Source organism: Leucoraja erinacea, chromosome 1 (genome assembly GCF_028641065.1).
Source record: "Leucoraja erinacea ecotype New England chromosome 1, Leri_hhj_1, whole genome shotgun sequence".
In the NCBI taxonomy this organism is placed as follows: Eukaryota; Metazoa; Chordata; class Chondrichthyes; order Rajiformes; family Rajidae; genus Leucoraja; species Leucoraja erinaceus.
This window is the reverse complement of record NC_073377.1, coordinates 86,509,771-86,535,162: the sequence shown is the minus strand read 5'-3', so window position 1 is coordinate 86,535,162 and position 25,392 is coordinate 86,509,771. Positions and strand designations below refer to the sequence as shown.

The 25,392-nt window shown below is 43.6% G+C and overlaps 1 protein-coding gene across 3 annotated transcripts in view; it reads left to right on the top strand.

Annotated features, from left to right (window-relative positions):
* LOC129698890 (PACRG-like protein) overlaps positions 1–25,392 on the top strand; it is a 105,691-nt gene that overhangs the window by 56,052 nt on the left and 24,247 nt on the right. Inside the window, exon 1 of one of the 3 annotated variants that reach the window (XM_055638315.1) lies at positions 16,297–16,327. The exons of 1 other annotated variant lie outside the window; for it this stretch is intronic. In XM_055638315.1, the coding sequence (XP_055494290.1) occupies positions 16,312–16,327 (16 nt within the window). In that variant the 5' untranslated portion in view covers positions 16,297–16,311. Of the gene's footprint in view, positions 1–16,296; positions 16,364–25,392 lie in introns of those variants that run through there. One more of the 3 variants, XM_055638299.1, reaches the window with a different exon arrangement.

The following is a 25,392-nucleotide window of genomic DNA, read 5'->3' as shown; positions in this document are numbered from 1 at the left end:
GGGCAGTGGTGGCCATTTCTCTGTGTGCTTTCTAGAGAGAGTTAGATAGAGCTCTTAAAGATAGCGGACTCAAGGGATATGGGGAGAAGGCAGGAACGGGGTACTGATTGTGGATGATCAGCCATGGTCACAGTGAATGGTGGTGCAGGCTCGAAGGGCTGAATGGCCTTCTCCTACACCTATTGTCTATTGTCTAAGTTTACTTTAGTTTAGTTTAGTTTAGTTTATTATTATATTCACGTGTACTGTGGTAGTGAAGAGCTTTTGTTTGTGATCTATCCAGTCAAAGAAAGGACTGTACAGGTACATGAATATGTCATCCACAGTGCACAGATAAATGATAAAGGCTACAACATTTAGTGCAAGATGTGACATTGAAGTCCGATAAAGTCGGATTAAAGATACTTCAGAGGATCACTTTCCTCCACAGATGCCGTATGTTCCTCCAGCAGCTCTCCTACATTGCTACAGACTCTGACATCTGCAGTGCCTTGTGCCCACACCTACTGTGAAACTAGTCTGTTCATTTTGTACACGTGACTCATCTTAGAGTGTTTGTCATTTGTCTGTGGTTGGTTTATTTTTATTTACCTTATAGATACAGCGTGGAAAGGGGCTCTTCGGCCCACCGGGTCCGAGCCAACCAACGCTCACCTCACACACCAATACTATCCTATGCACTATGGAAAATTACAATTTTTCCTTAGCCAATTAACCAATTAAGAGTGTGGGAGGGAACGGGAGCACCCAGAGAAAATCTACACAGTCACAGAGAGAACGTAAAACTCCATACTGATAGCACCCATTGTCAAGATCGAATCTGAGTCTCTGGTGCTGTCAGGCAGCAACTCTACTGCTGCACCACTGTGCTACCCTGCAGTTGTACTAGTCGCACACATAGTTCATCCACTGACAGCAAAAATTGGAGTGTTTTTGTGAATGCCTAAAACTTTTATTTTCTACAAAGAGGAGAACATTGCTAGGATGCAACAGTGAGTCAGCAATAGCAGGGTCTGTATTGTGACATCATTGCCTTGCACATAGCACCTGCCAGCCTCGCGTTTCAAAGGTCAGGTTTATGGAAAGTGATTCATCGATTGCAGCATCTTTAAGCAAATCTGATCTGAGCTGCATGATACGATCACAGGCTCCGTCTACCTGCAAAAAGCCACAGCATTTCATTTCAGGGATTCATGCCCAGTTTCACATTTTATTCCAAGAGATTTAAGTGGCTGTTAGTTAGGGCAGCACAGTGGCATAGTGGTAGAGCCTGTCGGTGCCTTACAGTGCCAGAGAACCAAGGTTCGATCCTGACTATAGATGCTGTCTGAACTGAGTTTATACGTTCTCCCTGTAGCCGCATGGGTTTTCCATGCGTCTTCAGGTTTCCTCCCACACTCCAAAGACTTACAGGTTTGTAGGTTAATTGGCTTTGGTTAAATTGTAAATCATCCCTAGTGTGTAGGATGGTGTTAGTGTACGGGGTTGGTTGGCATGAACTCGGTGGGCCGAAGGGCCTGTTCCCATACTGTATCTCTAAAATAGTTATATATACTCCATGTATTTAGCACAACTAAAGATGCCAACACTCAAATTTCTGAGTGATGTTGCCAACACTCAAATTTCTGGGCAATAACTCCAGCCACCCTAAAGAAAGACCTCTCCTATGGTTGGACACAGGAGGTTAGCTCTCCACCTGCCTGCTTACTTCTTATCCTTTCTGCCTGCAGCCGAGAAGAGGAGTCAACAAATAATTAGGCCCTGCCATTAAATTCACCAGCACTTGAGGTAATGTGCATTTGCTCAACTTCAACTTCAGAAAGCAATCGTATTCAGGAGCTAATATTGGAGCCAAAATGCAACTAAAAAGTAAATATTGAGCTATTAGAGAAAGAATTCCCTGAGGAAATGTATATCAACATGGGAAGTCTGTAGCCTCCTTTTGCTCTCGTATTTTATTTCATTCATCACATGTTTAAATTATAATGTTTTATTTTTAATTGTCTACTATATATCATGTTGTTACTTGCAAGCAAAACACCAAGGCAAATTCCTTGGGCATGTAGACATACTTGGCTGATAAAATGTATTCAATTCAATTCAATTCAATTATTAAGGAAACATAAAAATCAAATTTGGCTCTTTGACTTACAAACTGATTTTCATTTATGGATCTTCTGGAATGGTGGGAAGGGGGAGTCACAGCAAAATATGTTTTAAAATATTTTCAGCACAGAAAGGCCATTCGACCCATCTATGTGTTTATGATTCACAAAAGATACAGAATAATACAGGGACCAGAGAACATTAGCAAATTTGCAGAATGGGTGTGAAAAAGACAAATACATTTTACTATAAATTAATGTGACATGATACTCTTTGAGATTATAATTAGAGGGCCACCTAGTCCTTCGAAAACAATCTAATTTGGAAGGGTAAAAAGAAGGCTATAGATTGAGAAATCACTGAAAAAATTGGAATAACATAGAGAACAAGAGAATGCAGATGCTAGAATCTTGAGCAGAAAACAAATTGCTAGAGAAGCACAGACAGACAGTGTTTTACATTAATGTTCCTCATCTAGACCGAGTAATTTTTTCCTTCCAGAAATGATCAGCATGATCTGCATTCACAGTAAAATAGCTTTTGTGCAGAAAAAAAATTCTATGCTGATGAATGGGGCAGGAGTGACAGGCATTTCTGTGTGCAAATTGCTACAGTATTTCCATGGGCAAACTTGATTTGAATGTTATGATGATAGTACAGAATGAAGGGAATGTAGTGGCCATCAACCATCCTGTTTACACAATACATTTAACAAAGAGTTATGGAAAGCATGCTGGTAAAGACAAATGGAACAAAATGGTCAGTGACAGTGTGGGTAAGAAATTGCCTTAAGGATTGAACACATAGAGCCAAAATAAACAGTTGTCTTGAAACCAGTGAATGGTAGACTGTGAGGATGATTGCAATGAACTGGACATTGAAGAGCTACCAGAATGGGTGAGTGAGATTTAATAGAAAGTAGAACAGATACATTTACATAAAAAGGAATGAGAAGGAAAACAAAAATAGTAAATGGCACAAATTGCTGGAGTAACTCAGCAGGACACCCTTTGCGGCAATGGAGGTCCCGTCTACCCTCCACACGGGTGAATGGCTGTGACTGTCCGTCTCCTCCTCCATTGCCGCTGCTGCGGCAATTCACCCTCATGCCCCTCTCAGAGGAGATCTTCTCCACCAGCTCGTCGAAACTCATGGTGCCCACCGTGATGAACACCGACTCCCCCCCCCCCCCCCCCCCCCCCCCCCCCCCCCACACGGCCCGGCCCGGCCCCGACGGCCGGCAGTGGCAGTGAGCAGGCAGGCAGGTAGGTAGGCAGGTGGGCAGGGCGGGGATGAGCCCAGCAGCAGCAGCGGGCAGACGGGCAGGACAGGGATGGGACGAGCAGCGGCTGAGCCAGAGTGGGCAGAGGGAGGGAGGGAGAGTTGGGTTGCAGGTCATGTCAACGGAATCTAAACCATAGCTAACAATGAATGACCAGTGGAGGAAGGAACTGCAGATGCTGCTTTTTATGGAGTGAGGGAGGAAGAGGGTAGGGGAAAGGAGAGGGAGGGAAAGGTGAGGGAGGATTGGTGGAGGGGAGGAGGAGAGGGGAAAGATCCTGGGGAGATGAGGAGGGAGATTGGAGGGATTGATGGCGAGGAGGGGGTTGGGGAGGAGAGGGGGAAAGTGGGGGAGGTGAGGAGGGAGAGTGGGGGAGATGGGGGAATAGAGGGAGAGGGGTGAGTGGGGAATAGAGAGAGAGGAGGGCAGTGGGGGAGGTCAGGACGGATAGTGCGGGGGGTATAGGGAGAGGTGAGGCATGGTGGATAGAGGGATAGGAAGGGGATATGGAGGGGAGAGGAAGTATGGGGGAGGGAGGGAGTTACCGAGGGTAGGGGAAGGAAAGTAGAAGAGGGAGAGGTAAGGGAGGGATTGCGGAGAGGAGGAGGAGAGGGGATGGAATTGGAAAGGTGAAGTGGAGGGGGAGGGAGTGCTGGGGATGAGGGGAAATGAGCCGCACCTGCGCAGTTGGGGGCTATGCGTGAGTGGTGGAATATTGCGTTGGGGGAACGTGTTGCATTGGGGGAACGGGTGAATGGTGGAAAATTGCATTGGGGGAGCAGAACCAATGGGTCTGCACTTAGTCTGCTATGTTAAATACCTGTCTGAGGAAGTGGCACAACCTAAAATGTCATCTAGCCATGTTCTCCAGAGATGCTGCCTGACCTGCTGCGTTACTCCAGCATTTTGTGTTATTTTTGTAAACCATCATTTTCAGTTTCTTTATTTGTATATTTTCACACCTGTTGCCTAACAGAGAGGTCTCCAGACTAGCCCATGTATCTGAAGTAAATATTGAACCATAGTGTTTCAGCTTTGGGCCACTGAAACACACGTGGAATGTCTGCTTGATATTCCAAAGCCAGGAGGTTGTTCACTTCTTCATCTTTTCAAGACGCAGCAAATAAATGTAGATGACGTAGTGGGCACCGTCGAGTATGGCTGCCCTGCCAGTAGCTGTTAGTCCTTTCACCCTTTTAAAAAAGTTTTAGTGAGTTAAAGTGTTTGTTTTCGAAGTCTTCTAGTCTTTTATGTGGTGGGTTGGGGGGAGGGGAAGGGGGAAACCTTATTTCCTATTCCCTACCTGGTCGGAGAGGCAGCTTCCCTCTGAGCTGCTTCTTCGCTCCCCTCCTCGCGGCCTACCATCGGACTGGAGCAGCCTTTCCTGTCGGGACCGGCCGGGACTACAGCTTCGGCGGCGGCACAGCGCAGGGACACCATCACGGAGCAGGCGATACCTTACCTCAACATCCGAGGAGCTGTGGCTGCGGGCGTCCAGCTGCGGGCGGCACTGGATTTAAAACAGCCTGGGATTCGAGATCGCCAGAGTCGGAGCTTCAGCCAGCGCGGCCTGAGGACTCCGGGTGCCGCTGTCTCCGGGGAGGAAGCGGCCGCTCCAGACATTTCCAAGCCGCTGAGGAGTGTTCACCCGACGCCGGAGTTCCAGCTTTCCGGCAAGAGGGCCTGAAAACATCGGACTGGCTGCGGAGGCCACAATAGGCCCGACTATGGGTGAACAGGGGATGGGACTGGACTTTGCTGCCTTCCCCCACAGTGGGAACCATTGTGGGGGGATGGTTTTTTTGTTTATTGTACATTCTTTAATGTTGTGTCTTATCTTTATTCGTGTGCTGCATTGACAAGTCAAATTTGGTGTATGTGATAATAAATGTATTTTGCATCCTTGTATCCTTTGTAAATGTGTAGGAAGGAACTGGGGATGCTGGTTTAAACTGACTCAATAAGCTGGAGTAACTCAGCGGGTCAAGCAGCATCTCTAGACAAGAGGAATAGGTGACGTTTCGGGTGGACTGCAAGTAGTCTGAAGAAAAGTCTTGACTCAAAGTGTCACCTTTTTCTTTTCTCCAGAGATGTTGCCTGACCCGTTGCGTTACTCCAGCTTTTTGTGTCTTTCTTCTCAGCAAATAAATGTTGGGTGTATCAGGAGCATGATTCTTGGAGTGACCAGTCTTGGGCTTCTAGATTAAATCTTGACTGGTCCAAAATCATGAAACTGGCTGTCTTCAAATCGCTTCACCCAAACAAAATTAATTACGTTTGTATGGGGGGTTTTTTGGTATACATATCAATGTTAAGTAGAAAGGAAGTCAAAATGATTACCGAAAGCAGTTTTGTTTAAGAAGGAACCGCAGATGTTGGAAAAATTGAAAGTAGTCAAAAATGCTGGAGAAACTCAGCGGGTGAGGCAGCATCTATGGAGAAAAGGAGCAGGTGACGTTTTGGGTCGAGAGTCTTCTTCAGTCTGAAGAAGGGTCTCGACCTGAAACGTCACCTATCGAAAGCAGTTTGTTCATTTGCTTTTGTGTCAACACCTGGTTAAGATTGTTGGCTCTTTGGCTGATTCTTTTTTTTTCATTGTACGGATACCTCATGAAGAGCACATGAAAAGCACCACTTAGTATTTTTGTATTATATGAGCCAACCAAATGACATTTTACCTGGTATTTATTTCCGGCACCAGATGTACATTTTGGGAAGCATTCCAAAACTAAAGATTTTAAAGGCAATTTTAGATTTTTATGAATGCAGGTGATGAGGATAAAATATCCATGAGAAAATATCCAAATAAATTGATACTAATCTGTGGTATAACAGCTCCCTCTTTTGGATGTTGTTAATATTATAAGTGGATTTCTGAAGGTAGATAGTACTAATAATGTTGAAATATTTTATTGTATGATTTTTGATGAAGTTGAGATGTGCTTGTTATGAGTAAATTTTACACTGAGGTATTTCCCTCACTGATGGATGAACAGGAGTTTCCCTCAGGTCTGCAAACGATTTGGTGAAACCCTATAAAACAATGGGATAACATTAGAAAACCCCAGGAAAAAATTGCACATTTGTTTTCACATGAGTAATTATTTTCTATCTTTTACCATTACCTGGTAAAAGCTGGTGTGTAGGATAATGACCGGTGTGAATTTGTGCACCGCATTGTACTAAAGTTGTAATCAAAGAATTTCTGCAGGCAAAGATGAATAGAGTACCTTGCAATAACCAGTCACGTTAAGCTTTTTGTGACCTGTGTCAGTCAGAAGTAGCTATTTCCTATCTTAAAAATGGCTTGGACAAAGGTAAAGTTAAATATCACGGTAAAATAGAATTATATAATGGTGGCGGCTTGTTAGCTACAAACCAATTTACTACTTAATATTTAAAGCTAATAACTCAGCGGATGCCTGAATATTTGTGAAGCCTCATTAAGTTTAGTTTGCCATAAATCGTGTTTACTTGCAGCTGAAATGGTTTTACAAACTTAGAGAAGGCTTCTGTGCATCAGTGGATCTACTCAATGCACACAAAAACATTTTTCCTGAGTAATTAGTTGAAAGACGATCTGACCAGCAAATTATTTTTTTTGAAGAGGTGACATGGAGGATCAATGAGTGCAATGGATTTGTTCCATTCGACATATATAGTATTTCATGAATGCTTTTGACAAGGTGCCAAGAAGATCTGGAAAGGGATGTAGATTCAGCACATTTAGAATCTATACAACAGATCGATACCAATTAATTAACTCTAACAGAGATCTAAAAGGAATTACAATCTATACTAATCTGCAGCTAATTAATCTATCAGGGCAACATGTGTGATTTTAGCCAACAACGATCTGAGAGAACATTGTTTCCAACCCATGGAAGGTTCAGATTACGGACATTTCTTTACATAACCCAGCAAGCCGATACCTCACGTAACCTTTACGTAACCCAGCAAGCCGATACCTCACATGAACATTTCCCCTGCTCAGAGGAAGATTATCGGGAGCAACATCTAATGGGCTGGATATTCTGTGCTGCAGCACCTGTCAGATCCCATGGATGGTGAACGAGATAATTACAACCTTTACTGTAAATGGTGATGCATGAAATTAAATGCAAGTTTTAGGGAAAACCTTACTTCTGGAAAACCAGCACGGATGCGATGGGCTAAGTTGTCTCCTGCATTGTTGTAAATGTTCTACAATGAATACAATTCTAATAAAAATGGTTTAGTTATCTAGCTCTTTTTTTTAAATATTCCAAGATATAGTTAGAAATGGTAATATACAGTACTAATGCAGCAAAGTCATGGAGTCATACAGCACAGAAACAAGTCAAAGGTTCAGCTCAACATGCCTATGCCACCCAAGATGCCCTGTCTATGCTACTACCGCCTGCCTGCGTTTGGCCCATATACCTCTAAACATTTCCTACCCATGTACCTGTCCAAATGCCTTTTAAATATTGTTACGATACCTGCTTCAACTGGCAGCTTGTTTCATACACCCACCACCCTCTGTGCAAAAAAGCAAAATGCCTCTCAGCATTTAAGAACAAACTAGGGAAGACCACTTTAGGTCGTACAAATATATAGACAATAGTCCTTGTTCCTTTTCATTGCATACTGTATATTGGCCCTGCAGTGGCTTTGCACGCAGAAATATAAGCCCCCCCATTAACCAATAAACATCATAAGCATGCATGCTGCATTTGTACAGTATGGGAAAGAGTTGAATTATTCAATCTCTATTTTTGATTTAGTTCAGGTTTGTCTTTTTTATATATTACTATTGTTTTGCAAAGTTTGAACTTTTCTGCTTAAAATAAAATGAACGTTTAGGCAAATATATCAACTTTTGTTTTTTATAATGAGTCAAAACTAAATTGATAATGCAATCATAATAAAAGATAAAGTGCTGGAATAACTCATTGGGTGAGGCCTGACCGCTGAGTTACTCCAGCACTTTATCTTTTACTCAAGATTCAAGCATCGGCAGTTCCTTCTGTCTCCAATGCAATAGAAATATCTGCATTTTGATAATTGTTCATTGCTCCCCAAAATCAGAGCAATTTTTCAGTGTTATTTGGTCATTGCACCGCTTTGGGTATCTAGAAACATAGAAACATAGAAAATAGGTGCAGGAGTAGGCCATTTGGCCCATTCAATATGATCATGGCTATTCATCCAACTCAGTATCCTGTACTTGCCTTCTCTCCATACCCCCTGATCCCTTTAGCCACAAGGGCCACATCTAACTCCCTCTTAAACATAGCCAATGAACTGGTCTCAACTACCTTCTGTGGAAGAGAGTTCCAGAGATTTACCACTCTCTGTGTGAAAAATGTTTTTCTCATCTCGGTCCTAAAGGATTTCCCCTTTATCCTTAAACTGTGACCCCTTGTCCTGGACTTCCCCAACATCGGGAACAATCTTCCTGCATCTAGCCTGTCCAATCCCTTAAGAATTTTGCAAGTTTCTATTCCCAATATTCTAAATTCTAGCAAGTACAAGCCGAGTCTATCCAGTCTTTCTTCATATGAAAGGCCTGACATCCCAGGAATCAGTCTGGTGAACCTTCTCTGTACTCCCTCTATGGCAAGAATGTCTTTCCTCAGATTTGGAGACCAAAACTGTACACAATACTCCAGGTGTGGTCTCACCAATACCCTGTACAACTGCAGTAGAACCTCCCTGCTCCTATACTCAAGTCACTCAAATCCTTTTGCTAGAACCCAGTAACAAATTTGATTAATCAATATTCTACATATTGTTTGCATTTTAAATGCCACATTTTTAAAGCAAAGTGATGGATAGATTTTTTTAAATATAAAACTGACCCGAAATAACACTATTATATAAAAATAAGCTAATTTTAAACATTGATCTTTGGGTTGATTATCATTTAAAGATAGAAATTTAAGCTCAAATTACGAGTGGAATTAATATGCTCCTCCATAAACGGTGAAAGGTTTTAATTTAAATAGTTATCTGGAAGAATGGATTACCGTTATTAGAAAACCTTTGTAGTTCAAGGCTATTGATTCAAAGGGATGAAAGTCAGGTAGGCTCTATGAAAAGTACATGATCCATGTCACTAGATATGGCCGAGGGAGTGGAACCATTTATTTATTTATTACAACACTGTAAGGGTTCATTTGGCCCATCGGCTTCATGCCAGCTCCTAAAAGAGCAATCATTTTGTCCCATATCCTCAGTTTGTAATTTCTCTGTAACGCTACAATTCATTCTTTATTGCTTTGCTTACTTCTCAATTATCCTTTGATTAATTTGCCACTTAATTACAATGGGCATTATAAGCACTAGCCATTTGACCCACCCCAGCACGTAGAAACATAGAAAATAGGTGCAAGAATAGGTAATTCGGCCCTTCGAGCCAACAATGCCATTCAATGTGATCATGGCTGATCATCCTAAATCAGTATCCCGTTCCTGCTTTCTCCTCATATCCCTTGATTCCGTTAGCCTAAAGATTTATATCTAACTTTCTCTTGAAAACATCCCATGAATTGGCCTCCACTGCCTTCTGTGGCAGAGAATTCCACAGATTCACAATTCTCTGATAATAAGAGAGTTTGGTATTACAACTGCACATGCCCAGGTCATGGGTCATTTGGGATAAACATTCTTGCCAGCTGAGTTACTTTGTGTGTACGGACCTGCTTTTCATAAGTATTTTCGAGTTTTGCTTCTTCAAGGTAAGAAAATACTGCTTTCAAAACAATAGTTTTGAACAACTAGGTGTATTTATGGTTAATTTGTACAAAACTACAATGATTTTGGTGGTTTTATTGCTTTATGCTTTGGTGAGTGAGCGAGATTGTGACGATGAATAACAACCATTTTTTATTGTTTATGTTTGGAGGGGGGAGAACTAAATGAAATGGATTATTTCTAAAACTATCAATAGATAATATGAAAAGGATTTGTGGGGTTTTCACCTCTTTGTAGTCACTAAGTAGGCAAGACTTCAGTGAAGTAGCTGGCTGGTTAGCCTCATCATAACTGGCAAGATGATTTGACAGCTCAACGATGCATGTGAGAGGCCAGTAATTTAGTCTTTTCAATTCTCCAAGCCACCCACCTTTCAGTTTGCTCATGGGATCGGGATGAATTTTTTCTCCACATTTCAAGAGTTCCTTGTATTGATCAGCATGACGACGTTTTTCTTTACCGGCAGCCAGTAGCTTGTGCTTCTTCATGTACGATGCAGCATTAGCAAGAGCAGTGTGTCGGTGGGGGCGCTGCGAACAGGCTGCCCTGCCAGCAGCGTGTTAGTTTTTTCTACTTTATATATTTTTTTAGTATGTCCCAATGTGTGTTTTTAATGTTTCTCGGTGTGTCTTGTGTGGGTGGTGGTGTGGGCGGGTAAAGGGTAAACTGCTTCGGTCGCCTCTTCCACGGAGAGGCAACTTTTTCCATGTCGCCTCCCTCGCGGTTTAACACAAAGGATCGGTGCGGCCTTTTCTGGAGAAACGCCCAGGGCTTCGGCAGCGGGTGCAGCGTAGACTTTTTCATCGTGGAATGAACGAGCCCTCGCTAGGGGTTGCTGGGAGTGCTCCACTCGCTGGTCCGCGGCAGCCTGAGGCCGCTGTCTGTGGAGCTCCAGCTGGCGCGGCGTCCGGAGCCTGGAATCCCTCGTTGGAGACCCGGAAGAGAAGAGCTCCAACTGCCGGCCCGCGGCCTACTACTAACTGCGGGCACGGCTGGAACTTAGCATCCGGAGCGGGATCCCTCGCCGGGGATCCCTGGAGAAGAGCTCCGACTGCCAGCCCTGCGGTCTGCTGTGCCTCTAACTGCGGCGCGGCAGGGACTTCAGATCTTCAACCGCCGGCCCACGGCCTACATCACCTAGAAGCCGCGGTCTGCAGTGCTTCCAGCTGGTGTGGTGTCCAGAGCCTGGGATCTCTCATTGGGGACCCCGGAGGAGAAGAGCTCCGACCACTGACCCGTGGCCTACTTCTAACCACGGGCACAGCGGGGACTTGCCATCCGGAGTGGGATCCCTTGCCGGGGATCCCTGGAGAGGAGCTCCGACCGCCAGCCCTGAGATCTGCAGTGCTTCTAACTGCGGCGCGGCGGGGACTTTAAATCTTCGACCACCGGCCTGCGGCCTACACCATCTTGAAGCTGCGGTCTCCGGTAGGGAAGCACCGATTCGGGACTTACCTTGTCTGCACATCTGGCCGCCCGCAGCGGCAACTGCGGAGGGTTGTGGTCCAGACCACGGGGGGAAATGGAGGTGGACTGACTAAACTTTGTGCGTTCCGCCACAGTGATGAATGCTGTGGCGGATGTTTGTGTTAAATTTTTATTGTTTATTCAATGTTTTTTTTATTGTTATACCGTTGCTGGCAAGTTCATTTCACTGCACTGTACTGTGCATGTGATGAATAAATCTGACTGACTTGACTTGAGTTTGTCTTTACGTTCTGTCTTTTTCAACCCTCTGTCCATGAGAAAATGCTTCAAAGCTTCGACTTTCCATCGCGGAAAATCATCCAGTGTTATATCGTTGTAATTTAGGTCATCCATAACCAATACAAGATTCAAAGAAGACGTAAACTCAGACCGAAAATGTACTCACAGTTTATACAGCGCTGCACTCGCTTTTTTAAAATCCCGAATAACCTTTGAAAAATCCATCCAATCCTTACGTTTATCGAGATACCAAACTCGCTTATAAGGCCTACCCCTTATTCTTAACCTTTTTAATCTTTGGTATGTGGGAGAATGCCAGAGCACCCAGCAGAAAACCATGCTGTCAGACGGAAACTGTGAAGACTCTGCAGAGACAGCACCAAAGTCGACCTAGGTCACTTGAGCTGCGATTTACCGATTGGAACCACCACGTTTCTTAGTACCTCTTAAGGCTGGAAAGCTAACAAAACTGCAATGTCTGAAGAAGGGTTTCGGCCCGAAACGTTGCCTATTTCCTTCGCTCCATAGATGCTGGATAATGCAGTAGATTTTCAAAGTCTACAGAGAGATTTATGCCGGTTGGAAGAGTGGGCTGAAAGATGGCAGATGGAGTTTAATGCTGATAAGTGTGAGGTGCTACATCTTGGCAGGACAATCAAAATAGGACGTACATGGTAAATGGTAGGGAATTGAAGAATGCAGGTGAACAGAGGGATCTGGGAATAACTGTGCACATTTCCCTGAAAGTGGAATCTCATGTAGATAGGGTGGTAAAGAAAGCTTTTGGTGTGCTGGCCTTTATAAATCAGAGCATTGAGCATAGAAGTTGGGATGTAATGTTAAAATTGTACAAGGCATTGGTGAGGCCAATTCTGGAGTATGGTGTACAATTTTGGTCGCCTAATTATAGGAAGGATGTAAACAAAATAGAGAGAGTACAGAGGAGATTTACTAGAATGTTGCTTGGGTTTCAGCAACTAAGTTACAGAGAATGGTTGAACAAGTTAGGGCTTTATTCTTTGCAGCGCAGAAGGTTAAGGGGGGACTTGATAGAGGTCTTTAAAATGATGAGAAGGATAGACAGAGTTGACGTGGATAAGCTTTTCCCACTGAGAGTAGGGAAGATTCAAACAAGGGGACATGACTTGAGAATTAAGGGACAGAAGTTTAGGGGTAACATGAGGAGGAACTTCTTTACTCAGAGAGTGGTGGCTGTGTGGAATGAGCTTCCAGTGAAGGTGGTGGAGGCAGGTTCGTTTTTATCATTTAAAAATAAATTGGATAGTTATATGGACGGGAAAGGAATGGAGGGTTATGGTCTGAGCGCAGGTATATGGGACTAGGGGAAAATACGTGTTCAGCACGGATTAGAAGGGTCGAGATGGTCTGTTTCCATGCTGTAATTGTTATATTGTTATATGGTTATATGCTGCTGCACCCGCTGAGTTTCTCCAGCTTTTTTGTGTACCTTCGATTTTCCAGCATCTGCAGTTCCTTCTTAAACACAATGCAATGTTAGCTTTGTGTTTTCTCAATGGAAAAGAGTTAACGCCTAATATGGATTTGCACATGATGCAAAACATAGAAATTTAGCACAGCTGCCTATTCTGCTAAGGTACATAAATTACATATTTTAACCATTTATCTTGGTAAAGAAATTTCACCTGACATTTTATTTTATCAATGTCCTGGATATTTTAATATTTTATTTTACATCAAGCACAAAGTAATCTACTTTGTGACTGAGTCTGAAGAAGGGTCTCAACCCGAAACATCGCCTACGCCATCGCCTACGACAAGGACGAACAGACTAAAAAACAGTTTTTACCCCACTGCTATAAAAGCACTAAATGTAGCCGCCAAGGAACGCAGGGGCGATACATACTAAGGGACTGTGGTACACTGTGAAATCGACAGAAGGATGGAGGGTTGGGTGTTTATGCGTGCTATTTTCGTGATATTTATTTTAGTTGTTTATCTTTTAATATTTTATCTTGTATGTATCGTTAGCTTTTAGAAATGTTTGAATGGTGCACTGACTGGCTGACATTTTAAAATTTTGTTGTACATGGTTCATGTTACAATGACAATAAAGAAACTATTCTATATTCTATTCTATTTCTCCATAGATGCTGCGTTTTCAATGGAGAAAAGGAGTTTCTCCAGCCTTTTTTTGTCTACTTTTGATTTTTCCAGCATTTGCAGTTTCTTCTTAAACAAGTAATCTACCCATATCATAACCACACTCCGCTCAAACCTCTTTCTATCTTTCCTCATATACATTGTACAATTATGATCCTATGATCCCACATATTTGCACCTATCTAAAACGTATCTATTCTATTCACTTTAACCATTACCTTTGTTAGTGGACTCCACATTCTCAACAGCCCTAAGGAAGTCATTAATTCCATTGCTGAATTTCTTCTCAATCATTGCTACTTAGAAGGAACTCTCGGAAATACTGATCTTTATTAGAATTTACATTACTGGCACTGCTGTGAGTGCGAACAAAGCAAGGATGCATATCAGTCGGTGGGGTGTGTATGTGTGTGTGTGTGGGGGGAGGAGGGGGGGTGGGGGTTGGTGCTCCATTGTGCAGCTGAAACGACGGAGATCCCGGCCACCAGCCTACTTCCAACCAATGTTCAGATACACATAAAGAAGCTGGAGGAGCTAAGAGCAAGGCTGTTATTTCAGAGGAACATCAGGGACATTTGTGTTCTTTGTTTTACTGAAACATGGCTTAACTCTGATTCACCCATTCCCTGTAGTACACCATGAGGGATTATCTACTTATTGTATGAAGTGTAGTGAATCCTCAGGCATGGGGAAAGGTGGCAGCATCTGCTTTCTGGTCAATACATCGTGGTGCACTGACATGACAATCTAAGCTCAATTCTGTTTGCAGACCTATATTACCTGTGCATCAATGTGGAACTCTCAATCTAGAAAGAGAAGAATGGTGTCAGAGATAGTCTAAGTGAATTTGAGGTCAGGATGGAAGTGAGTGGTCAAGTTAATGAAATCAATGAGTTCTACATGGGTGCAGAAAGCACCCCTGATGATGTATGAAGGTATTGGCTGCTGCCCAATTGTTTTCCTCTCCTTTTAAAAAAGTTTGTGTTCACAAAATGAATTATGGTTTTCGGGTGGCTGCTCCCCAATTGTTTGCCGCACCTTTTTAAAAAGTTTGTGTTCACAAAATAAATTTTGGTTGTCAGGTGGCTGCTGCCCAATTGTTTGCCTCGCCTTTTTAAAAAGTTTGTGTTCACAAAATGAATTTTGGTTGTTGGATGACTGCAGCCAAATTATTTGCCTTGGCTTGGCTTTTAAAATCGTTGCAACATTTGGCTGCCAGCCCAAGAATCCATTCGCCCCACAATGTCTATATTAGTCCTCTGGAAACCAGTATTTTCGGCCCGCAACACCCATACTAGTGCAACAGAAAGCTCCTCCCCACTGGCGAGCAATATTGGAATTGGTGGAGACGTGGAATATTGCGTTGGTGACAAGCCCTCCCGTGTGATGCTGGGACCCAATGGGTCGCACTTAGTCTAGCATATATATATATATATATATATATATACACACATACGCACACATACGTACACACAAAAAAAACTATAATAATGCAGTAAAGATTTATAAGGATGTTGCCGGGGCTAAAGGATCTGAGCATTAGGGAGAGGTTGAATAGGCTGGGACTATATTCCTTGGAGCGCAGGAGGATGAGGGGTGATCTTATTGATGTGTATAAAATACTGAGATAAGTTAATAATTGGTGATATATTTTCAAATCAGGAATGTGTGTCACTTGGAGGACAACCTCTAGGTGGTGGTGTGCCTGTGCTTTTGCTGCCCTTGTTGTAGCTGGTAGAGGTTGTGAGTTTGGAAGGTACTATCTAGGAGACTTGGAATATGGTTAATTTCTAACTGAAATCCCATTTATTCTACTGTACCTTTACCTAACAAAAGATGTCAGATTCTCCAGGCTCACTCTATTATGATGCATTGGGAATATGTGGTTAATGCTGCATTTCTTACTGTCATATATGATTCAGCAGAAATGCGCTCATCAACCCACCTTATCCATGTCAATCTTTTAACCCACTAATCCCATTTGCCCTGCATTAAGATGGTATATTTCCGTGCATTACCAATTTATCTGTCTAAATGCCTGATGGCAGTGATTGTAGCTGATTCTACCTTCATCTGGCAGTGAGTTCCAGATATCAACTGCTCTTGTTGTGAGAAAGATTGACTTAAGAACCTGGGAGGAAAATTGGTCTTGGTTTTTGTGCGCAAAATGCATGCTGTGGGGACCAACTTCAGAGTGCACCGATTTTAGGTTTGCAGGAAAGAGTTGCCAACATTATGGAGCAGGAAAAGTCGACAGAGAGTCGAAGAAAACACATTTAAAATAAATGAGTTGAAAGGAACCAAATGTAACCAGCGACGTGAGCACAAATGGAGCAATGATTCTACCCGGCGGTAAACGTGAGCCTGCGGAGCGTGGCTGTGATCAGGGTGAGGGAACGGTTTTGAGAATCGCGCTCGGAGCCGAAACCCCAGCGGGTTCCGTAGGGAGAGGGAACCGCTGCCGGGCAACGGGGAAGCGGCGGCGACGGCGGAGGTGAGGAGGAGGAGGAGAGGGGAGAGATAGTTGGAGCAGAGGCGGCGGCCAGGTGAAGGGGGAGGTGGAGGGAGAAGGGAAGGGGTGAGTGAGAGGAGGTGTGGTCCACGTTAGGGGGAGATGGGCGAGAAGGAGGAGGAGGGATGAGGGAGGGAATACTTACAAAATTCTTAAGGTGTTGGACAGGCTAGATGCAGGAAGATTGTTCCCGATGTTGGGGAAGTCCAGGACAAGGGGTCACAGTTTAAGGATAAGGGGGAAATCATTTAGGACCGAGATGAGGAAAACATTGTTTACACAGAGAGTGGCGAATCTCTGGAATTCACTGGCACAGAGGGTAGTTGAGGCCAGTTCATTGGCTATATTTAAGAGGGAGTTAGATGTGGCCCTTGTGGCTAAAAGGGATCAGAGGGTATGGAGAGAAGGCAGGTACGGGATACTGAGTTGGATGATCAGCCATGATCGTATTGAATGGTGGTGCAGGCTCGAAGGGCCGAATGGCCTACTCCTGCACCTATTTTCTATGTTTCTATGTTTCTATGGAAGGGGAGATTGGGGGTATAGAGGGATAGAGGAGGGGGAGGGGAGGTTGGGGGGGGGATAGAGGGAGGGAAAGGAGCTGTACGAGTGGACAGGAGGGAGGGAGAGAGGGTCAGGGACAGTGGAACGCTGTGGGACGGTGAAGGCAGGGATGGTGAAAGGCGAATATGGAAGTGCAGGAGGGAAGGTGAATGCGGAATTGAGTAAGGTGAAAGTCGGAGGAAGAGAAGCATAGTGGGGAGGGCAATTCAGATGAAGACGCCTGAGAGGAAGGTACAATTGAAAGTAAAGGAGGAAGGGAATGGGTGTGAAGAAGAAAAAAGGTACGGGAGGGGAAATCAGATGGAGGTGGTGCAGGAAAGAGAGGGGTGCAAAAAAGAGATGTGGAAGGGAAGGTTCAGATGAGGGATAATGATGGTGAAGGAGAGGTAAGAGAGGAATAGGTGAGAAGCAAGAGAGGAACAAGGAAGATTGTTGATTGAGGGTCATTTGGAGATGCCAAAGTGTGGAGAGGAAGTGTGTGTGGGAGGAGGAAAGAAGCTGGCATTGTATATTGAGAAAATGGAGGGGAATAGGAGTGGGGACAATGTCAGCAAGTGGGATGAAAGTAATGATGCAGGAGAGAAAAATAAAGGAGCAAAATATGTTGTGGAGAGGGGGAAATCATTTGGAAAATATCATGTTTTATGCTCCATGTTTTTACACCTGATATTTGTATGTTTCTTGTATTTTTATTACTTGGATAATTGTTTGATATGTTTCTTTAATCTGCTAATTGCAGTCAAAATCAGTTCCTAAAGCTTCTCATGGAAATGCTACATTTTAATTTCAGTCCCAACCTCTCTTTGTGTCTCCAAAATGCTTCATTTTACTTAATGTGAAAACAGTTCAGAGCAGCTGATCTTTTAAATCATTTTTGCTTGTTTGGAAACATTCAAATCATTTACAATAAAATCAACTCTATTTGCTATCTAAATTACTTGCTCTGCTGGCATGTTTGCTTTCGGTGATTTGTGTGCAAGGACTTCCAGATCATCTTGAACATTTATATTTTGCAGGCTCTCATCATTTCTCTACTGATGGACATATTTGTACTGGTTTATTATTATTATCACATGTACTGAGAAACAGTGAGAAACATGTGTGTACTATTCAGCTAAATTATACTATGCATGAGTACAATAATATCATATATGAATACACCAGGTGATAGAGAAAGTTAAATAAACAGAATGCAGAATGTAGTGTTGCAGCTGCAGAGAAAGTGCAAGGGCCACATGGAGGTAAATTGGGAGATCAGGAATTCATGCTTGGTTTATTAGATGTCAATTCAAGAGTCTGCTAATAGTGGGGTGGAAGCTGTTCCTAAATCTGGTGGTATATACTTTAGAGCATTTGTACCTTCTACATGATGTGAGAGGGGAGGATGACTGGGGTGTGAGCGGTCCTTTATTGTGTTAAAAGATATATACAAATGCTGGAGTAACTCAGAGGGTCAGGCAGCATCCCTGGAGAAAAGGAATAGGTGATGTTTTGGTTTGGCACACTTCATCAGACCTGTCAGGTCTCAACCTGAAATGTCACTTATTCCTTTTCTCCAGGGATGCTGCCTGACTCACTGAGTTACCCAGCATTTTGTCTGTCTTTGGTGTAAACCAGCATCTGCAGGTCCTTCTTACACCTTTATTGTGTTATTTGACAGTATGGTGTAGATGGAGTCAACGGGAGGCAGGCTGGTTTGGGTGAGAGATTGGGCTGCATCCACAACTCTTGAGGAAATAGTGTAGTTCATGTGTTTTCTTGGCCATAGCATCAATTTAGCTGGACCAAGACACACTTTTGGTGATATTTATACCTAGGAACATTTTTCTACATGCACCTTCTCCTATATTGTAGTTACACACTTAAGATTGTTTATATCCACGTGAAACCATTTTTATATTACTCGGTCTATATTACATTCCTAATTAGCTTTGCATCATCACGAAACACGGATATCTTACTTACCACTCAGCCAAATGATTGTGAATAGTTGGATCCCTATCACTGATTTTTGTGGTCCCCCACAAGTTGCAGCCTGCTAATCTGAGAAGGACATTTTCAAAACTGCTAGTCAGCCGAATAGGGCAATAGCTCCCTGATTTATCACCTTCCCTACGAGATTGTAGGGTCATGGTCGCTATCCTCTGATATGCAGAAACCATTCCAGGATCTATAGCTTTTTGCAAGGTGGTAACCACTCTCCACTACAGGCTCATACAAAACTTTTCACAAAGTGGGGTGGCATGACAAGATTACAAATATTTTATGTGAAAAAATGTGCGCGCTGGGGTTTTAGATGCACTCTGGTGCATTCTGAGCCTCATTTTGGGGCATTTCTGCACTGAATTTATGACCAATATTTCAGAAATAATTTTGGTTGAGTCAAGAGTAATGAGTCGGTGGAATGGGATGATTGGGATCATTGTTGTATACATTTTTTTAAAATCAAATTCTGGAGTCCGAAATTGCCTTACCTGAAAATGTTGTTCTTTATTTCTCGAGTTATTTATGAAAATGTTCACAAATTCGATCAAATTTAGAAAATAAACCGGCGCTTTCGCTGATGACATCACAATAGATCTTGCCTGCAGCTGTAGCCCAGAGCCCGGAGCTGGAGCCCGGAGCTGGAGCTCAGAGCTGGAGTGAGGGAGTGTTGCGTTCGAGAACCAGCCCTCCCCTGTGATGCCGCACCCCCCACCCTCAAACTCTAACCCCCTCCCTCTCTGACCCCCTCCCTCCCGCTCCCTGCCCCTGCCCCCCCCCCTCTGCCCCTGCCCTCTGCCCTCTGCCCCTGCCCCCCTGCCCTCCATCCTCCCCCTGCCCTCGGCCTCCCCCTGCCCCTGTGCTGCCCCCTGCCCCTCCCCCTGCCCCTGCCCTCTCTCTGCCCCTGCCCTCTCTCTGATCCTGCCCTCTCTCGGACTCTGCCCTCTCTCTGACTATTCCCCTGCCCTCCCTCTGCCCCTGCCCTCTCTCTGCCCCTGCCCTCTCTCCCTCCCTAGCCAGGCCTGTGTGTTGGGGGCTATGCGTGAGTGGATATGGCAGGGGATGGGGTAAAAGGAGCGAATTAATAATAATATAATATCAAGGGGGGGTGGTTAGTATGTGTGTGTGTGTGTGGGGTAGTGATTAGCGTGTGTGCGTGGAGGTGGTTAGTGTTGAGGGGACAGGACCCAACAGGTCCCATTTGGTTGAGTAACTATTAAAAGTCTAATCTTGGATGTGTGTGTGTTTGTTTGTGTATAATCACATCTTCTCGAAAAAACGACGCGCTAACGGTACCATTTTTACATATTCTGGTACAGATTTTTCCCCTGGAGTCCAAAATTGCCATATCTTAAAATTTCATGCTTTATTTCTCGAGTTATTAATGCAAATCTTCAAAAATGGGACAAAATTTGAAGTCTGCAGCAACGAGCCGTTCCGGGGGAAATCAAGCCTCTGCCCTCTCGGTCATCGAGTGTAACACCAGGGTCATCCAGTGGCTGTATGGCTGCAAGAGGGCCAAGGAGCCCAAAGGCAAGGCTCTCTCTGTCCTGGCGTAGAATAAATAAATATTGCGCCCCAATTTTTTTTTTCACTCTGGATTTTTTTTTACTCTGGAAAAAAAAGGGGGGGGCGACCACAGCCATCGTAGACCACCTTCGGACTGCCATGCACTATGTCCATCATCATCTCTTTCACAATTCTGAGATGTAGATCATCTGACTTGGTATTTATCAATTGATAAGGTGCCATACTGTTAGTATGATAAAATATTGGCCCTGTTGCGGCTTACTCTTTTATACAAGATACAAGATACATTTAATTGTCATTTGGACCCCTTGAGGTCCAAACGAAATGCCGTTTCTGCAGCCATACATTACAAACACATAGACCCAAGACACAACATAATTTACATAAACATCCATCACATCGCTGTGATGGAAGGCCAAATAAACTTATCTCTCCACTGCACTCTCCCCCCCCATGTCAGAGTCAAAGTCAAAGCCCCCGGCTGGCGATGGCGATTGTCCCGCGGCCATTAAAGCCACGCCGGGTGGTGCGAGGTCGCACACCGGGTCTTGGTGTTAGAGCCCCCGGTGTGCGCTCGCAGAGTCCCGCGGCCATTCCAAGCCGCGCGGGGCAGTGATGTAGGCCCCGCTCCAGGAGCTCTTCGACCCCGCAACTCGGGCGGGGGAAGTCGCCGTTGCGAGAGCCCTGAAAAGCGGTCTCCCTCCAGGGACCCGCGGGCTCCCGGTGCCGCCGTCCACAGACCTGCCGTTGGAGCCTCCGACTCTCCGGTCGGGCCGCAGCAGCAGCAGCAGCGCTCCACCACCGCTCCACCCGCTCCGGACTCGGCCAGCCCCGCGACGGCGACGGTGAGTCGTAGCACCAGAGTCCCCGGTCTCTTCCTGTTGGAGGCCGCTCCTCATTGCGGCCCCAACGACAACGGAAACCCGACGAGAAAAGGTCGGGTCTCCCGTGCAGGGAGAGATTTAAAAAGTTTCCCACCCCAACCCCCCCACACACACACCCCAACAAAAAATAACAAAAACTACATAAAAACACAGACAGAAAATAATAAAACGCGGACAGACTGCAGAGGCCGCTGCTGACCAGAGTCGCGCCGCCCACCGGATTTATCTATTAATTGCTGTAAATGTGAACAAATTTATTTTGTGTTTGAATTTATTGAATTCTTGAATTTATTTCTTGATTGTATTTCATTGCAAAGTCTGGTTGAACATCATGAATCGATGGACTGCCTTTTTGCTTCTCAAATTGTTTGCTATTACAGAAATTACCTGGAATCTCTGGATGTTCCGACAACTACATTTTTTGAACTCTAATCTCATGCTTCTGAAGATTTAATTTTTTGGGGCAATTATTCATCCTCCTCTATGTGTTTTGACATGAATGGTCGCATGTCACTTCTTGTGCCATGCCTCTTTTCTTTGGTGAGCTGTTACAATGCACTTTTCTCTGTGTTCAGGAATGGTTTATTCTCCTTGTCCTACTCTGCTATTTCTGGAGTTCCTCAATAATTCATGTTTCCATTTCCTTTACATTTGGACACTGGCTTTTCATTTCAATGACCACGTAAGATACATTTCACACACTGATGATGCCAGGCTCTGCCCCATCATCACAGCCTCCACCAAAATTCTGCTAGTTGTCTTCTTGTCTTGGCTTTAATTCTCTTCGCCTCATCCTTTTTCCTCCATATTTCCCCGCCTTTTGTCATTCTTTGAGACTCTTCTTTGTTCTTTACCCAAGTGCTTTGTCATGTAATAACAAGTTTCACAGTGTCGATAATTGTTTTGAATATAATCTTGCAAATTACGTTGTGTAATTTTCCTATTTTGTGGAAATTCAGTTCATTGTTAAAAGATCAATACATTGTTCTTCCATGTGATGGCGCCAAAGTGTAACCAACTTGACACCTCAATATATTTTGCTAAAGAGAACACAACTGTATGCACCCCTTTGTCAAATTCAAATCTTTTGCTTTTTTTTTACCTGAGAGAATTTGGGTTTGGGCAAGAATCACAGTGTAGTTTTAAGTAAAAGTTAATACATTTTCCTGTATCTGCACTTCCAATGTTTCCCAAAGTCAGTTATGTTAAAAAAAAGAAGTTAGTCTTTTTAATCAATTCTTGACCATATGGTAATTTGTCTATTTTATGGACTGTCCGACAGCAATGTTGGCTTGATTTATTTGAATATGTAGAAGCAATACTAGATGTTCCAATTTCCTTATTCAAGTACCTATTTTAGTGAGTGTACCTATCTAATTCGGACAGCCAGAAGTTTATGGAATTCAATTTCTAAAGGCTTAATCAGAATGGTCATATTTATTTCATTCCAGTCATCTTATTTAATGTTTTACTTTCTGTTTTAATTTGAAATGGCCAAAGCTTGTACTTCTGTGCTTTAACTCCTAGCTTTGATTTGGTAGTCAAACATCTTCTTGTGGTAATCTGAATTTACTGACAGAAAATAATTGATTTGCAAAAAGTCACTTTTTCATGTGATGACATTTGGAATATCTTTTGTTTATTAGCAGCTGCAGCTACTTTGTGATGCCTTTCAATTTCCTTCTTAAGCTAAGTGTATACGAAAGAGCACACCGTGCAATATTTACAGCAATTAATACAAAAGCACTGACCAGACAGTAGGGAATCTTTCTAATGTCAACAGTGTTTAATTTTTTTTTGTACAGGCCATTATTTTCGGATATCAAAGTTATTACACCTTCCTTTCCCTAGAGATCATTTTGAATATTATGCCAATCTAAATTTGATATTTGATCATTCTTGTAAAACATTTCAGGCAGAGAGCCAATGCAGCCAAAGCTGTCATAGTTGTCTTTGTAATTTGCAATAAAAATACATTTGTTTCAGAATCTGTTTACGATCAATCCTGGTTCATTGAGAAGTGAAAGAGGACATGCCAGGAGCAAAGCCGAGTGCACCTAAAAATGGGGTGTACTAGCAGTGCTTTCAACACAGCATTTGAACTTCTTCAAAGCTCTGTAGTCCTACTACATATAGTAATTAATGGTGGTGGATAACTAAGCAACTAATTGGAAGAGAAGTTTCCACTCTTCAAGCAGCTAAAGATAAGGCTGAAACATTGGTACCACATTTGACAGACGTGCTGAGTGGATGATTCCATCTTGGCTTCCACCTGTGGTCCGCACTATCATAAACCCAGTCTACAACTAATTCAATTCACTCAACGTGATATATGAAAATAGTTGAGAGCATTGGATATAGTGAAGAGTATAGGACAAGATAATTAAGTTTCTAGCATGCCTTGATTTTTAATATTGTATCCGTGGAAACAGAGGAGATTACAGGAATCTGGAGGAAACAGGGTACAGGCACTGTGTTGTAGTAAAATAAGATGTAATTATATATGCAGTCATGCTGCAGTTATATAAGATGGTGGTGAGGTCCCATTTTGAGTATTGTGTTCAGTTTTGTGCACCATGTTATAGGGAAGATGTTGTCAAGCTTGAAAGAGTGCAGAGCAAATTTACAAGAATGTTGCCAGGACTTGAGTACCTGAGCTATAGGGAGCAGTTGAGCAGGCTAGGACTCTATTCATTGGAGCAGAGGGGGATGAGAGATAATTTGATAGAAGTGTACAAAATTGTGACAGGAATAGATTGGGTAAATGCACAGTCTCTTGCCCAGAGTTGGAGAATCAAGAATCAGTGGACTTGGGTTTAAGGTAATGGGGGAAAGATTTAATAGGAACTTAAGGGGTAACCTTTTTGACACAAAGGGTGACAGGTATATGGGATGAGCTGCCAGAGGAGGTAGTTGAGGTAGGTACTATGGCAACATTTAGAAACATTGAGACAAGTACATGTATAGGATAGGTTTAGAGGGATATCGGCCAAATTCAGGCAGGTGGGACTAGTGTAGATGGGACATGTTGGTTGGTGCAGGTAGGTTGGGTCAATGGGCCTGTTTCCTCCCTGTATGACTATGACTCTAATTCAGTGGGTCAGGCAGCATCTGAGGAGGCTGAGCGAATGGTCGATATTTTGGATTGCGAACTGCATCAGGACTGAGTGCAGAAGGTAGATATCCAGTATAACGAGGTGAGAGATAGCGGTGAGGCAGGGGCTGGTAGAAGATAGATAGAACCAGGTGAAGAGAGGAATGGTGGGCAGATGGAGCCAGATATAGGACTGGTGGAGTTGCAAGATGGCGGCTTTTGGGTGATGGGTAAAAACGGAGGAGAAAGAAAAAAGGTGCAGATGGAGGCAGGCGGGAGTAGAGACGGTGTCTGGAACGTGAGAAGTGGAGATGAAGGAGGCAGAAGAAGCTGGAATCTGATGAGTGAGGAAGGTGATAAGTGGAAACATAAGAGAGATGATGGGAAATAGAAAAGTGGAGGGGTGTAACTGTGAGCTGTGGGATGGGAAGGGGTTGAGAAATGCGGGGACAAGTGGTGTACCTCTTATGGTTGTAGTGAAAGTACCAGGGGTCAGGGACGAGAGAGTGGGGAAGGATGAGTGAACTGGAGAGTAATGGAGGAGTGATCCCTGCAGAAAGTAGAAAGGGATGGGGAGGGGAGGATGGTTGATTTGGTAAAGGATGATGTAGTAGCTGTTAGGTGATAAGTAGAGACAAAAGAGGGTGTGGTACAGAAAATCTTCACGTTAGTGAGCCTCAAACCAAACAATTAAACAAATAGTTGCAATACTGGCATCTTATCCAACAGTGCGAATAGATCTCTAGGTATGTCCTGATCACAAAGTGATTTACAAATACAACCTAAATAATGTCACTGAACCATCAGCAAAATGTTAGAGGTCGTCAATGAACAGTGCTATCAAGGACAA